At 34.8% G+C, this 15,168-nt stretch overlaps 2 protein-coding genes across 7 annotated transcripts in view; one reads left to right on the plus strand and one right to left on the minus strand.

Moving 5' to 3' along the window:
* The window catches only part of LOC134746681 (transcription initiation factor TFIID subunit 11), a 198,677-nt gene that overhangs the window by 89,454 nt on the left and 94,055 nt on the right, over positions 1-15,168 (minus strand). The window lies entirely within an intron of this gene.
* The window catches only part of LOC134746624 (protein split ends), a 179,252-nt gene that overhangs the window by 45,053 nt on the left and 119,031 nt on the right, over positions 1-15,168 (plus strand). For all 6 annotated transcript variants that reach the window (XM_063681052.1, XM_063681053.1, XM_063681056.1 and 3 more), the window contains exon 2: positions 4,032-4,352. In XM_063681052.1, the coding sequence (XP_063537122.1) occupies positions 4,032-4,352 (321 nt within the window). The remainder of the gene's footprint in view (positions 1-4,031; positions 4,353-15,168) is intronic.

Here is a 15,168-nt window from a genome sequence, read left to right on the forward strand (position 1 = left end):
CTCTCAACACGCCCTCATCGCGCGCGCGAACGCGGTGCGGACGCGGCGCGATGTGGGCGTGACTCGCGCCCGATACAGCATGCGCGCGCGGAGGGTTTCTCATTACTTCCGACGCCATAGATAATCTATAATCACAATCACAAAATAACTAATATATTGCTACGCTCGCACCACGCACCGCGCGCTGCCTAACGTCCGACTGATGTGACCCAGCGCGGCGCCGCGTGCCGCCGCGTCCGCGCCGCGTGGACGCAAGGGGCCGCGCGACGCGGAGCGCGACAGAAGCGGGGCGCGATGCCGGCGGGACGCAGTCTGTTTGACGTCGCTAACCTGTTAGCATGGACCGCGGCGCTGCGTCGTGCCTTGTATTTTGCCAAGCCTTAATGCATATGTACATTTCAGCTTTGTCCAATGGCTGTATAAAACTTTATAAATTATATGTACTTAGTCTCTAGAGACAATTAACTTTGTAACAGAATGTATGGCTGGACTAGGTATTGATAATAATAATGACATCAAATTCGATCCTAAAATTAGAAATATTCAGACATAGAAGTTTTTGTGGCAAAATAAAGTGATCGACAAAATAAAATATCAACATCTGTCTGTTATCGATGTTATCTTAAGAGCCCGTTATCGATTTTAGTCGCAAAAATGTAAAATTGATAGATTTAGTCGCTAAAATTGTACACCTTTTGATACGTAATAGAAATAACAAGTACTGGTTTCTATTAGCACGTCTTCTCATCTTGCCGTTTTACATATAATTTTTTTGAAAACAGACTCACTAAATCAGTAATGGATTTTTTTTCTGATGGACGTTTGGGTAAACGCGCGTAAAGCACTGATTTTGTGTCCTATTAGTAAATTTCTTATTTGGACGGCTAAAAATGGTAATTTTGTATTTCACATATCCTGTAACCTTTTACAGACTACATTTTTATTATTATGACTGAAGTAGTGTAAATGAAAGTAAGACGAAATCAATTTTCTCCAGAAATTACTTCAAAACAAGTGACAATTTCTCTGAAAATCGACTTAATTTCAGCGTAATTTTGATACTTACACAATCTACAACATTTGCTGAAACTGTTCTTATACATCAATTTGTATAACTTACTACCATATTTTTTTGATCATTTAAAAAAAATGCCCCTTCATATATTACCGGTGAGCCGGTGACGCACGCTCACGACCTCATTATTAAAAGGCAAGATGAGAAGACGTGCATAAAGAGTTGGTGTAGACTTAAATATATCTTCAGATGTTAAAAGAGTCTAACTTAAAGGCTAAAGCTATAGCGCCATTTTTTGGTGTCTAAGTGCAGAATAGAAATTAAAAATTAGGACGAAACCATTACCTAAAATTCATATTTTAATCACTTTTGTTTTTACACTATTAGTACTGTACTAAAATCATGGAATAACCTAAATTGTATTTTTTTTTTCATAAAATAAATACGACGAAACACATATTATAGAATAATTGACTTAGGTAAATACGCATCGGATAACAGGCAATTCAATTATTTGTTAATAATATATATAGTAATTCACAGTGTAATTATTTTCGCAAACATATATCCACGCATGTACAAGTTATATCAATAGTCCCAAATTCACTTATGGGCTTAGATATTTCATTCTATGTTGTTGTTCAGACAGTTTGTAGTCATATGCAACCCATTTAGCTCCTAAAGAATTAATTATCACTATTGTAGCTCCACTATACCGCTCATATGTCTCTTTTTTTATCTGCTAACCCTACTGTAGCACTGTTATAAATCTTTAGGTGATAAAATTTGTGCCCAATCCGGGGTTAAAACGAGGTTATAGCCGGCTATTAACTCCTATTTTTAGAGCACTAAAAACACCTAAAGAGTAAAAAGGCGCTTATATAAATCTCTTCTATCCCTTAAAATTTGCTCTTAATGTTACTTGGGATATGGTCGACCTTCACCGATACGTCTGACGGATGAAACTTATATTTTATGAAAGAAAATATGTTCCTGAACATAAATAAATAGAGTTGCCTAAAGAAATATGGTCAAGGCTATTTTTAATAAATTTTTGAAAATATTTTTTTCCTTCAAATTTCACCGATTTGTCTGACGAACGAAATAAGTTCCAATGGAAAGTATACAACTTGTACAACATGAATAAATTAGGTTGCCTATGTTTTTCCGGTCACTATTTTTTTTTATATATTTTTTTTTTTTATTCATTAAATATATACAACAAACTTTTTACTATTTCTAATTATACATTTTAATTTAAGCCAGCATTTAAAGACATAGTGTGCATTATGAGGTTACTGTGTTTAAACAGGTGTTAAAATCGATAATTGCACCCATCTGTCTAACGCTTGAATTATATATCAAAATAATGATAATTTTATTGCGAATACAATGGTATAGGGTTGCCTACAAAAATCCGGTCACAAATAAGGGTTGCCAGGCTTTTAAAGAGAATAAGAAGGAAAGACTTTTATCGATAATTTTAAAACGGCTTAACTGATCATGATTGTTTTAACTATTTTCGAATGTGCTTAATTAAGCACTATTTTTTTTTATAATTTTTGGATGGATGGTTCAAAAGTTAGAAGGAAAAACATTTTTTTTTCTTTTTAAATAATTATTTCCAAAATGATTCACTTTATCAAAAAATATTGTTTATAGACCCCTATTTATTTTGAAACACCTATCCATCGTTTCAACCCTATAGTGTGGGGTGTACACTATAGGGTTGAAACGATAACAAAATTGTTACACGCATTTTGTTTCTTTCGAAGCGATTATTTCCTAAAATATTCACTTTATCCCTATGGCGCCGGATATTGTTGGATAGGTCTTTTAAAACGAATAGGGGTCTTCAATAATCAATTTTAGATAAAGTGAATATTTTCGAAAGAAACAAAATGTATGTGAGGATTTTTTTTTTTTCATTTCAAACCTATAGTACCGGATATTGTTGGATAGGTCTTTTAAAATGAATAGGGGTTTTCAAAAATCTGTTGTTGATAAAGTGAATATTTTCTGAAATAATCGCCTCGAAAGAAACAAAATGTATGTAAGGATTTTTTGTTTCGTTTCAACCCTATGATGTGTGATGTCGTTGGATTGGTCTTTTAAAATAAATCGGGATTTTAGAAAAACATTTTTTGATAAAGTGAATATTTTCGGAAATAATCGCTTTGAAAGAAACAAAATGTGTGTTACAATTTTTTTATCGTTTCAACCCTATAGTGTGGGGTGTCGTTGGATAGGTATTTTAAAATAAATTGGGGTCTTTAAACAATTTTTTTTGATAAAGTGAATCATTTCGGAAATAATTATTTAGAAAGAAAAAAAAAAAGGGCTTTTCCTTTTAACTTTTGAACCTTCCATCCAAAAATTATGAAAAAAAATCACAAAAATAGTGATTAATAAACACATTCGAAAATAGTTAAAACGATCGTGATTAGTTAAGCCGTTTTTGAGTTATCGCTTAAAGTCTTTCCTTCTTATTTTCTTTAAAAGCCTGGCAACCCTATATCATTGTATTCGCAATAAAATTACCATTATTTTGATATATAATTCAAGCGTCAGACAGATGGGTGCAATTATCGATTTTAACTCACCTGTTTAAACACGGCAACCTCATAATAGTGACCGGAAAAACATAGGCAATATAATTTATTCATGTTGTAGAAGTTGTATACTTTCCATTGGAACTTATTTCGTTCGTCAGACAAATCGGTGAAATTTGAAAAAAAAAAAATTCTATTTATTTATGTTCAGGAACATATTTTCTTTCATAAAAATAAGTTTCATCCGTCAGACGTAACGGTGAAGGTCGACCATATATAACGTATCTCACATCTAACAGCCTTTTCGGGTTGTCCCATACTTTTGATATATTATAACATTTAAAACTTTCGCGGTTTGAACACATATTAAATCACATGTATTATGATATATTGTTTTGCATATTTATATAGAGCTTAATTTAATGTAGTTTTTTTTAAATCAAATACAAATTTCTTTTCCGCAGCTATGGCCGAGTCCAAAATGTCAAGTTGCTGGGTCGAACGGAGAACGCAAGCGCGCTGGCGGGCGGGAGCGCGATTACTGGGTGCGGTATTTGTGCCACAGTGGCCTTTATGGACATTAAGTCCGCATCGAAGGCCCACAACGCGGAGCACGTGCTCGACGACCGCACCCTTACCACCGAGTACTACGAGCCGGCCGCGATACCGACGGCGGCCGGAGCGCCCTCGGCCGGCTCGTCACCCGCCGGCTCCGGATACTCAGGTTCTTCGTCCTCCGTGAATTCAGCGCCCAACCCACCCTCCACTTCGCGGTACCATCTATCGTAAGTGCAATCGTCATTATTAAACGTTTTATAGCCTGATTTAAGGTCGAACCACATCAGAAGTGTTCTGCTGCACGTCATTGGCTTCCTGCACATAGACGTGCTTGCAAACGCCAGTTGTAATGTATAAAAATATTATGATATGACAGATATCTTTGCACACACTGCGGTGGTTCGGTCTTTAGTTAGACGATGCTAGTCTCTCTGAAATGCCAACACACTATAACAGTACAGTCAACATTAAACTTAACTAGCATCGTCAAAATCAGCGTTATTGGTCTCTCCGTTCATGCCGTACTTTACATACAACGTTCCTATAGATATGTTGTTCTATTACCATACAATGGGACATATGCAACGTACGGCTTCAACTGTAGGTTGAGATCAAAGCCCAGTTTTATAAAGCTCCGTGATTTCTTATTTCTCATAAATAAAGTCAAAAATAATTGGAATGACATCTCGGATCAACGGATCTTTGTAAAACCGAACTTGAGCGTCAAATGCACGTATGTATTTAGATGAAAAGGTCATCTGTTTTATCTTTATCAAAGCGAAACATTTTATTTTGTGGTTTTGTTCCATTTTAAACCTGGGGCTCTATTGGACTATTTATGTAATTTTAGTGACACCTCGTTACATGGCAACAGGCCAAATATTATTTTTCGAATTAAAATGATAGATACATAAACAGACATCATTATCGCGGTTGAAATAGTATTTTGTGCAACAGGAGGTACGTAATAAGGGTATTTAAAATTCAAAGGCCGAAGAAACGACACGAAGTTGAGTTTTGTAAAGACAGGCCCGAGAATTATAAGCTAATTATGTACTAAAATGTACTGTGTCGAAACGTCGGTAAATAAAGGTAACAAAATAAATTCGCGATAGACCCGATTGAAAATGTGATTTAATAAATGTACTAATCCAGTAACTTTATACATTTTTGCAAATTTGTTTCGAGCGCTGAACGCAACTTTGTCAAAAATCGAATGTAGCGCGAACATTTCGGTTTTTTTTAGGTTTGGGCGATTATAACCCTAAAGGACTAGTTTTTGATAGTACCTCCTCAGGACGTTTTTAAAGTAGACTAAATTTGCTACAATACAAGACTTGGGCCAACATCATAAACAAGTCTGCAAAAAATCAAAACTACCGGATTTGACGTAAGCGAACCCCGTATTATTTTCAGGCGATTACTGTATTATACCTTTGCAGACAATATTTTTTCTAAGACAACAGCAAACGCCTAAAATTATACATAAAATCAAAGTAATTTATTATTGCTTAGTTTACGAATCTTTGAGTACTGTTTAGTCATTTTTGCAACCGAGATAATGATGTGTTCACGTGTGAAGTCTACCTGTTTTCTACGAAGTAGACATACTTCGTGATATTATCACCATGTTGCTAGAAAACTGGTGCTGTCAAAAAAACTATCATCGTATTCCTTCCTGAACAGGCGAAATTGACCGGGGTCACTAACCTTCCAAAAACAAAAATGTCACGATAGTAAAAGTCAATACACACCAGATGCGTATGCAGCACGGCTCTGATTCCCTGTGATTTTCCGATTCGTGTCGTGTGGCCTACACCACAACACCACGAGCTGTACGAATACATATCCGGTGTGAACGTTCTTATTTAAAAACATGGGAAACATGATGTAAATAAATTAGTATACATGGAAGCTTTACGTAATTTAATTACATACGTGCAGATGACCTAAAATCTTCTTAGTGACCTGCCTTTTGACGGTGTCGGTCACCTGTTTTTCGTGTTCTGAACCCTGGCATCATAGTATCCACAATGGGCCTCACTCAAGACGCTTATATTGCAATGTTGTGGTAATTTGAGCTTAAACAGTGGCATGTTCTTTATGTCCTCGCACAATCGGTGCCGCCGCCGTTTAGACAGTGAGCGCAACGTCGGAGCTCAAGGATTTGCAAGGATTGCAGTGATTACCTTGGATTGCAGTGCGTGAATTTCCAAATGAAAGTGACTCAGTGAAGTGATAATAAAAATGTGACAGTGTGCGTGTCTACATTATCGGATTTGTGGATTGCAGTGAAACATGGATTATTTCATTGTCACTGTCCCTGGCGGCGGCCCCAAATGGTTTTATTATGCACCTTGTTATTAACTGTGTGTCATTATGATATAAGATCTGGGCTTCGTAATATTAATCATGTGTTTTGTTTTAACATACTAAGTTTGCCAAGCGGATTTTAGTCACGTATTCTATACAATTCGCCTACTCACCCGGCTTTGGCCACTATCTTAATCGCAAATTGTTAATATTGCATTTACATTGCAATATAAGATATCTAATTTATATCAATTTTCGTAAAACACTCAAAACAGAACTACATGTATCCGTTTTCGGTCGGACGAAGATATTGATATTTTAACTAAGGCGGTTGGTAAGCAGTTAACGCAATGGTCAACTACTGACAGGAAGTAGAAATGTAATAATAAAAAAATAGTTTTAGTCCCAAAAGTATAATTACTTTCTACTAGAAAATTATCGCGCAACTACTTTATCAACCGCCTGAGATAAATGGTAGAACTGGTAGGCCTATAGTAGTTCCTATAATCTACACTACCACTGTGTTTTGCTGAATACGGAAGATGCAATCATGATACTTATGTATATTTTGTTGCTTAAAAATACTAAACAAAAAGTATTATTTTTGTATTTATTAAACTATACAAAGAATAATTTATTACCCTAATAAAAAAATAAAAAATCTTGAGTGAAGTTAAAAAAATTCTATGAAATTCATATTCAGAGGGCTTACAGCGAAAAACAATCTAAATTTCATTGTCTGCCTCTATACGATCGCTCTCAAGCGATAGAGAGGCAGATAAAGAAATTTTGATTTTCGTTTTTCACGGTACACAGTGTGTTAAAACCCTCATTTTGTCTCATTCAGTTTTTATTTGAAAAATGCATAGTTCTAATCGCTTTAAGAAGCTCACAAGAACTCCGGCTTGCCAAAACGTTCTAGTTTTTATGTTATCAGATGTCAAAGTTGACCCGGGTGTAGGTGAAGAAAACTGAAATAGAATTAATTGTCATACAACTAAGCGGCCTATTTTATTTTTGTTAATACACAAGTATTGTAAATGATATGCTTAATTTTTATACAAATTTTCGTTACTATACTGTGAATAGTTTAGAAGGTAAGGTGCAGAGAGACAATTTCGACTGCGAGAAATTTTAACTAAACGAAATATCCTCCATGTTTTACATTATTAACTAGAGTGCCATTGATGTCCAGATAGCGAAAAATATTGTTCATAATTTCACCACAGACGGTGTTAATACACCGAATGCTTTCTGAATTACGTGGCCATTTTGTTTTCGACGAAATTCGTTGTGGGCACGTGCGATTTGGCTCTTCAAATATTCTATAAAAAAATAGTGGTTTTTAACGGGTCTACAGGTTTTTAAAGGTGAGTCCCATATTTATATCCGATTCTATGTTTGCATGTCACTGAATCTAATGTAGTTTATGAAATAAAACTATGAAAACGGATTATATCGCGTATACTGAATTAATAATACATCCCGACGTTTCGAACCCTTTACAGCGTTCGTGGTCAACGGATACGGAGGGATATGGATAGCGTTGGTGGTACTTACTTAATAGCTGAATCCAGATTTAGCGCTTATACCCTTTCAGGGGATATTCTCTTAATAGGAAACTTGTAGGAATATGAATTCCACTTTTGTCTATACATTTGTACACGTTATACCCCAATATCAAAATTTTACTCGACTGCGACCTAAATAGAAAGTAGGGTTATGGTGTTATGGGTTTAAATGCTGATAATCAGTACACCCTGTAGCTCAGGATACAGGACGGATTTTTTAAAATGAGGTATCGGTAGATTCCTCTTGCCTTTCACAACCTGTTTACACTTGTTTTATTAAAGAACAATCCGCCGCCTTGAGAGGATGCCGAATATTAAATCATATTTTTACTTCTAGCGCCTAAACTATCGAGTGGATTTCAATGAAATATACATCAGTAGATCCATAATTGGTACACGATTGCTATGCAATACAAATTTACTAAAATAAATGTAGGAAAAATATTAAGGACTTAAAAATGTGACTGCAAAAACAGATTTTAAGTCTTAAATGGGTTTAAACAATAGTGACAGTAATGAAATTTGACACCTACAATTTCAGGGATCCCTGTTTGCGTGTCATAAAATTAGAGCTTCGGGGACCACGGGGATCAAACGCCATCTTGAAAAGTATGTCTTTTTTTGGGTTTTCTGTTTTTCTCGGAAAATCTGTGTTTAATGTGAATACTGTGTATAGCGAAACAAAGGCTTAAGTTCTACACAAAAAAGGTATAAAACACCATGTCCCAAAAACGGAGCTTTCTTCTAAAATATTCTAAATGAATTCAGCACCCCTGATTTATACGAAAACGATAACAAACCCGGCCTAGCAGCTTCACTAATGTAGATAATCAAGGTAAAAGTAAGAGCCCTAAATAAACCTTCAAGAGCGGATATCTCAAAAACTATACAAGATATCGAAAAACTTGACTGAAAACTTGTAACAAATTAAATCACTTTTCATTTTGTATAAGTGGCCATGTCGCTCAGACACATAGTGTCCGAGATATAATCGAAAAACCGAAAAATGGAACCTTCAAACCCCCCTCTCCTCCCGGGCACCAGGGTTATGGGCGGGGACTTTTGATATGTTCACCTCCTAACTAGTCCAAACGAAGCTATGAAGTCAAAAATTGTGTTCCAAGCATTTCCCTCTATAACTTTTTTAGAGCATTCGTTTCCTGGCATACTCCTAACAGTTTTTTGACAAGTTTTCAGACATAATAAAATATGACATTGATGCATCAAGGCGGTTTGTTTACAGAGTACCTACCGGGAAACGCGAATCCGAAATTTCGCTATCTGCCTCTTTATCGCTCAAATATGCAAGAGTGACAGAGATGTTAGATAATGAAATTTCGATTTTCTTGTTTCGCGATAGACCCTCAGATTGTGGTAGTGGCGCCGGTTTACTAATGTATTGCCAAAAATCGTTTCCCAAAGTATTACTTCCCAAACTATTTTACGCAAATTATCATTTGGCAAAATTTCATTGCGCAAATTTTCATAATCCAACCTAACCTAACCCAACCTAGTACGTCATTTTCATTTCGCAATATGGGGTTGGGAAATGAAATGGTTGCGAAGTAAAAAACTTGCTAAAATTTCATTTGGGAAATGAAACTGATGCCATAAGTTTGTTGGGAAGTGAAATTTGGCGAAAAATATTTTGGCTAAACGGCGGTATCCCAGTGGCGCCCTCTGCGCAGAGTTTCGCGTAATATTCCCTATTGCTCAAAAAGTGCTACTTAAAGCAGTTTAGCGTGCGGAAAGTTGGTTTTCGCGAACTAGTGCTTTTCACTTTCCAATTTTTTTTTAATTTATACTTGTTCCAATTCATGACTAACTTATTGATGAGTGTTAATATTAGTTTCCTTTAAACGTCGTAATCAATAAAAACCTACTGTTAATGTAAGAATAGAAAAAATATACATCTATATTACATATATAAACGTACAAGTCCTGACTGACTAACTCACTTAAATCAACGCCCAGCCCAAACCGTTGGACCTAGAGAGCTGAATTTTTCACTATAGGTAGTTTTCATAACGTTAGTATCCACTAAGAAGGGATTTTTCAAAATTCATCCCCTAAGGGGATGACATGAGGGTCCAACGTTTGTATGGGGTTCAAGTTTTATTTTAAGCTAGCAACTTCTTTAAAATATATATTATTAAAATACAAGAACACTTATTTCAGCGTTTTTAAAAATTCATCCCCCAAGGTGGTAAAAAAGAGGTTGAAAGTTTGTATGGAGATCAAACCTTTTTTTGAGTACAGGACTTCAGTCTTTGTATAAAGGCATGTTATTAGAATACAAGAAAAGTAATTTAAGCGTTTTTAAATATTATTTAAAATCCGATTGTCATTTTACCGAAAGCTTAAAGTTCCGATTTAACACTTTTCCGAAAAAATGTTTTTCCGAATTCTTAAATTCCGAAAAACCATTGTCCGATCGGAAACAAAATAATTCGGAATTCAGAAATTCGGTCTTTTGTAAGGTCGGAAATATGAAATTCGTGTTATTCAAACGAAGACACGTTTCGTTTGTGTAATTCGGTATTCAGAAATTCGGTCTTTTGTAAGGTCGGAAAAATGAAATTCGTGATATTCAAATGAAGACACGTTTCGTTTGAGTAATTCGGTATTCAGAAACGAACTCTTGCCAGAAGTGGGTTAGGTTAGGTTGGAACTGCGACCCTCAAGAAAACGAACTTTAACAATATATTCGGAATATCGTTATTCGGAAATTTAAAAATTGGGATATTTAAAATAGGAATAACGTCAATTCGGAATGGATGAATTTTTAAAAACGATGAAATTACTTTTCCTGTGTTCTAATAATATGCCTGTTACCGACGCGCGGTAACAATACTTATTTTCAGCGTATTTTATTTATTTATAATATACTAGCTGTTACCCGCGACTTCGTACGCGTGGATTTGTATGTTGGTGGTTATATATTTTAAATTAACATAGAACATTATGCAGCAAAAGATATCAGTAGGGACGGTAAATCATTTGTTAATAATGGGTACACTACATAATTCCGAAATTTTAAATTCCGAACCACATAATTCCGATTATAACAATTCCGACAGTGAAAAACGCCGAATTTTACATTTACGCAAGTAGCAGAAGCCCTCCTAAACTGTGACCTCGTCATTACATTAATACTTTCATTCATTTCCTTTAATTCATCGCTATTTATACAAATACGAGACAATGCATCGGCCGGTGCGTTATCTGATCCTTTTACATACTCGATTTTGAAATCGTACTCCTCTAGCGCTAGCCTGAACTTCAGTAATCGACTTGAGGGATCGCGCATGCTAAATAAATAAACTAATGGTTTATGATCCGTTCTAATTATGAACTTACGCCCATATAAATAAGGCCTAAAATGGTTTATGCTCCATACTATGGCAAGTAGCTCTTTATCTACGGTCGGATCGTGTTTTTCGGCTTTATTTACTGTTCTACTGGCAAATGCTACTGGCATATTATCAAAATTACTTAAAGTAGATCCAAGTGCGTATGCTGACGCATCAGTTTGTAAAATAAATGTGTTGTTTTCTGATAAATCTGGGTATTGCATAGACCTAGGATTACATAGATCAGCTATACGTGTGCGCCCGTGAGGGACAGAAACAGAACATACGCAATGCGACAATATGATTGGTCGAGTAGATTTGTAGCCCACCATAAACCATACAAATTTACGGTGGGGAATAAAAAAAAAGTGAGACTGCGACAAGGACAAACAAGTAAAGCGAGGTTTAGACTAGCAAGAACTTGCATGCAATTTACGTGACATTGCTGACTACTAAGGTAAACTGCATTCAAAAGTTTGATCAGATACCGCAATGTAATGAGAATTGCATGCAAGTTCTTGCTAGTCTAAACTCTAAACCTCGCTAAACAATAACAGCTGTTTAAGAGGCCGGTGTCGATTTTAGTCGCAAAAATGTAAAATTGATAGATTTAGTCCGTGAAATTTTACACCTTTTGTTACCTAATTGAAATAACAAGTACTGGTTTCTATTAGCACGTCTTCTTATCTTACCTTTTATCAGATCAGTTTTTTGAAAACAGACTCACTAAATTAGTAATGTTTGCTTTTCTGATGGACGTTTAGGTAAACGCGCGTAAAGCACTGATTTTGTCGCTCTTATTTGTAAATTTCGTAAAGTTTGGACTGCTAAACATGGTAATTTTGTATTACACATATCCTGTACTTGACGTTTATCAGACTACGAGTACATTTTTATTATTATGACTTTGAAGTAGTGTAAATGAAAGTTAGACGAAATCAATTTTCTCCAGAAATTACTTCAAAACAAGTGACAATTTCTCTGAAAATCGACTTAATTTCAACGTAATTTTGATACTTAAGCAATCTACAACATTTGCTGAAATTATACTTATACATCAATTTGTATAATTTACCACCATGATTTTTTGATGAATTTTTAAAAACTGCCCCTTCTCTTCATGCATTACCGGTGACGCACGCTCGCGACCTCATTATTAAAAGGCAAGATGAGAAGACGTGCTAATAGAAATCAATACTTGTTATTTAGATATTACGTAACGAAACGTGTATAATTTCAACGACTAAATCTATCAATTTTACATTTTTGCTCCAAAATCGACTACGGCCTCTTAAGTTTTTCAAGAGAATTCTGACAGTTATTATCCCAATTAAATGTTGCTTTTTTAACCGACTTCAAGCTTTCAAAAGGAGGTTCTCAATTCGGTTGTTTTTTTTTATGTTTGTTACTCCATAACTCCGTCATTTCTGGACCCATTTCATAATTCATAATTTATTTATTGCATCCATGGTTTACATTTGGTGGTACATACATAGTGGGTTTCACATGGACCCTGGTAGGGCACAGCAATAGTCTTAAATCTAAAGTATGCTAGGTATTAGTATTAATGTAATCATTACATAGACTAGGTCTTATGACAATGGTTAAGAGATTGTAATTTAAAATTATATTGCAACAAATTTATTAATGTCTTGGAGATATTATTAACAATTAAATTTAACATTGAAAATGTAGGGTACTACATATACCCTACATTTATATATATTATTTTGGGTATATTAGTTTATTTAATAGTTATGTCAAGAATGTCAAGATTAAGAATTTGTATGTCACGCAATGTTTAATAAGAATTGGTAAAAAATAAATGGAATAAAAATAATAATGTGAGTAATAATTAAAACTAATCATTAACATTAAATTCGATTAAAAATAATACCATTCGTGATCATTAACCTTAACATTAAAATCAATTAAAACTAATAACATACGTGATAATAACATACGTAACGTACGTGATCATTTTTATCTTCCAAGAAATCATTCAATTTATAGTAGCATTTATTAACTAATAAGTTCTTCAACAGTTTGTTAAAATGTTTATCTGATGTCTGAAGTTTAATATCGTCGCTGAGTTTGTTATATATTTTAATGGCCATCATTTTTGGGCTTGTTTTGTGTAGGTGTAGTTCTAAACGTTCGGGTGGTGCCAGGTTGTGCTTGTATCTACTTTCGTATCGTCGAGGACGGTCGGCAAATTTTGGAAAAAAATGAGGATATTTCCTAACGAACTTAAAATCTCGAATATGTAGATTGATGTTAATGTCAGGATTTTATATTGAACAAAATAGGGTCTACAACTGTCTGGTACCGTAATATTAGCTAGTGTTCGTATGCATTTTTTTGTAATATGAATATTTCTTCTATATCTGTACTGTTTCCCCAAAGGATTATCCCGTAATTAAGCCACGAAAAGGCGTATGCGTAGTAAGCCGCTAGAGCGCATTCGAAGTTCGTTGATCGTTTTAATTCTCTTAGAGCATATAAGAATGTCGAAAGTTTACTGGCAAATTTTTGGATATGTGATTTCCAATGAATGTGCGTATCAATATTTAAACCAAGGAGGGTGAATGTATCTACACATTCTATTGTTTGTCCGTTAAATGAGTAATTTATATCCAACGCGTCTTTTTGGTATGGTCTAAATTGCATAATTTTGGTTTTTGAAAAATTTATATCCAAATTATGGTCAGTCAACCAGTATGTCAGTTTTGTCAGTGTATTAGTTATGTTATTTTGTAAATTTTCGTCGTTCTGACAAGACGATCGAAATATCGTCCGCGAAGAGTACACATAGGTCATTCAGATTACTAGGAAGATTGTTTATATATATTAAAAATAATAAGCATCCGATACACGATCCTTGGGGAATGGAATGCTTGACTGATTGGAAGTCCGATTTAATATTGTCGATCATTCCAGTTTTGTGGTCTAGGTATTGTATCTCGACGTATTAGTCTAACCCGTTCGTATAAAAATACCGCAAATCGATGTACAGGTTAACCGTTTGGCACACACATACTAGAGGCCAAAACAAAATTTTGACCCGCAGTTCCTAAAAAATATGGATATGTGATTTCCAATGAATGTGCGTATCAATATTTAAACCAAGGAGGGTGAATGTATCTACACATTCTATTGTTTGTCCGTTAAATGAGTAATTTATATCCAACGCGTCTTTTTGGTATGGTCTAAATTGCATAATTTTGGTTTTTGAAAAATTTATATCCAAATTATGGTCAGTCAACCAGTATGTCAGTTTTGTCAGTGTATTAGTTATGTTATTTTGTAAATTTTCGTCGTTCTGACAAGACGATCGAAATATCGTCCGCGAAGAGTACACATAGGTCATTCAGATTACTAGGAAGATTGTTTATATATATTAAAAATAATAAGCATCCGATACACGATCCTTGGGGAATGGAATGCTTGACTGATTGGAAGTCCGATTTAATATTGTCGATCATTCCAGTTTTGTGGTCTAGGTATTGTATCTCGACGTATTAGTCTAACCCGTTCGTATAAAAATACCGCAAATCGATGTACAGGTTAACCGTTTGGCACACACATACTAGAGGCCAAAACAAAATTTTGACCCGCAGTTCCTAAAAAAATTTCGCTGCGGTGGTAAAACATTTTTTTGTATGGAAAAAAAACATTTTTTTCCAAAACCTATGGTATGTGGTATCATACGGAAGGGTTTTTTGAGGCGATTCTAAAAATATATCACATCATTGCATTTCGGGCATTTTTTTTAAATTAAAACAAAAAGAATTTTCGAAACATAC

This window comes from Cydia strobilella, chromosome 13, assembly GCF_947568885.1.
Source record: "Cydia strobilella chromosome 13, ilCydStro3.1, whole genome shotgun sequence".
NCBI lineage: Eukaryota > Metazoa > Arthropoda > Insecta > Lepidoptera > Tortricidae > Cydia > Cydia strobilella.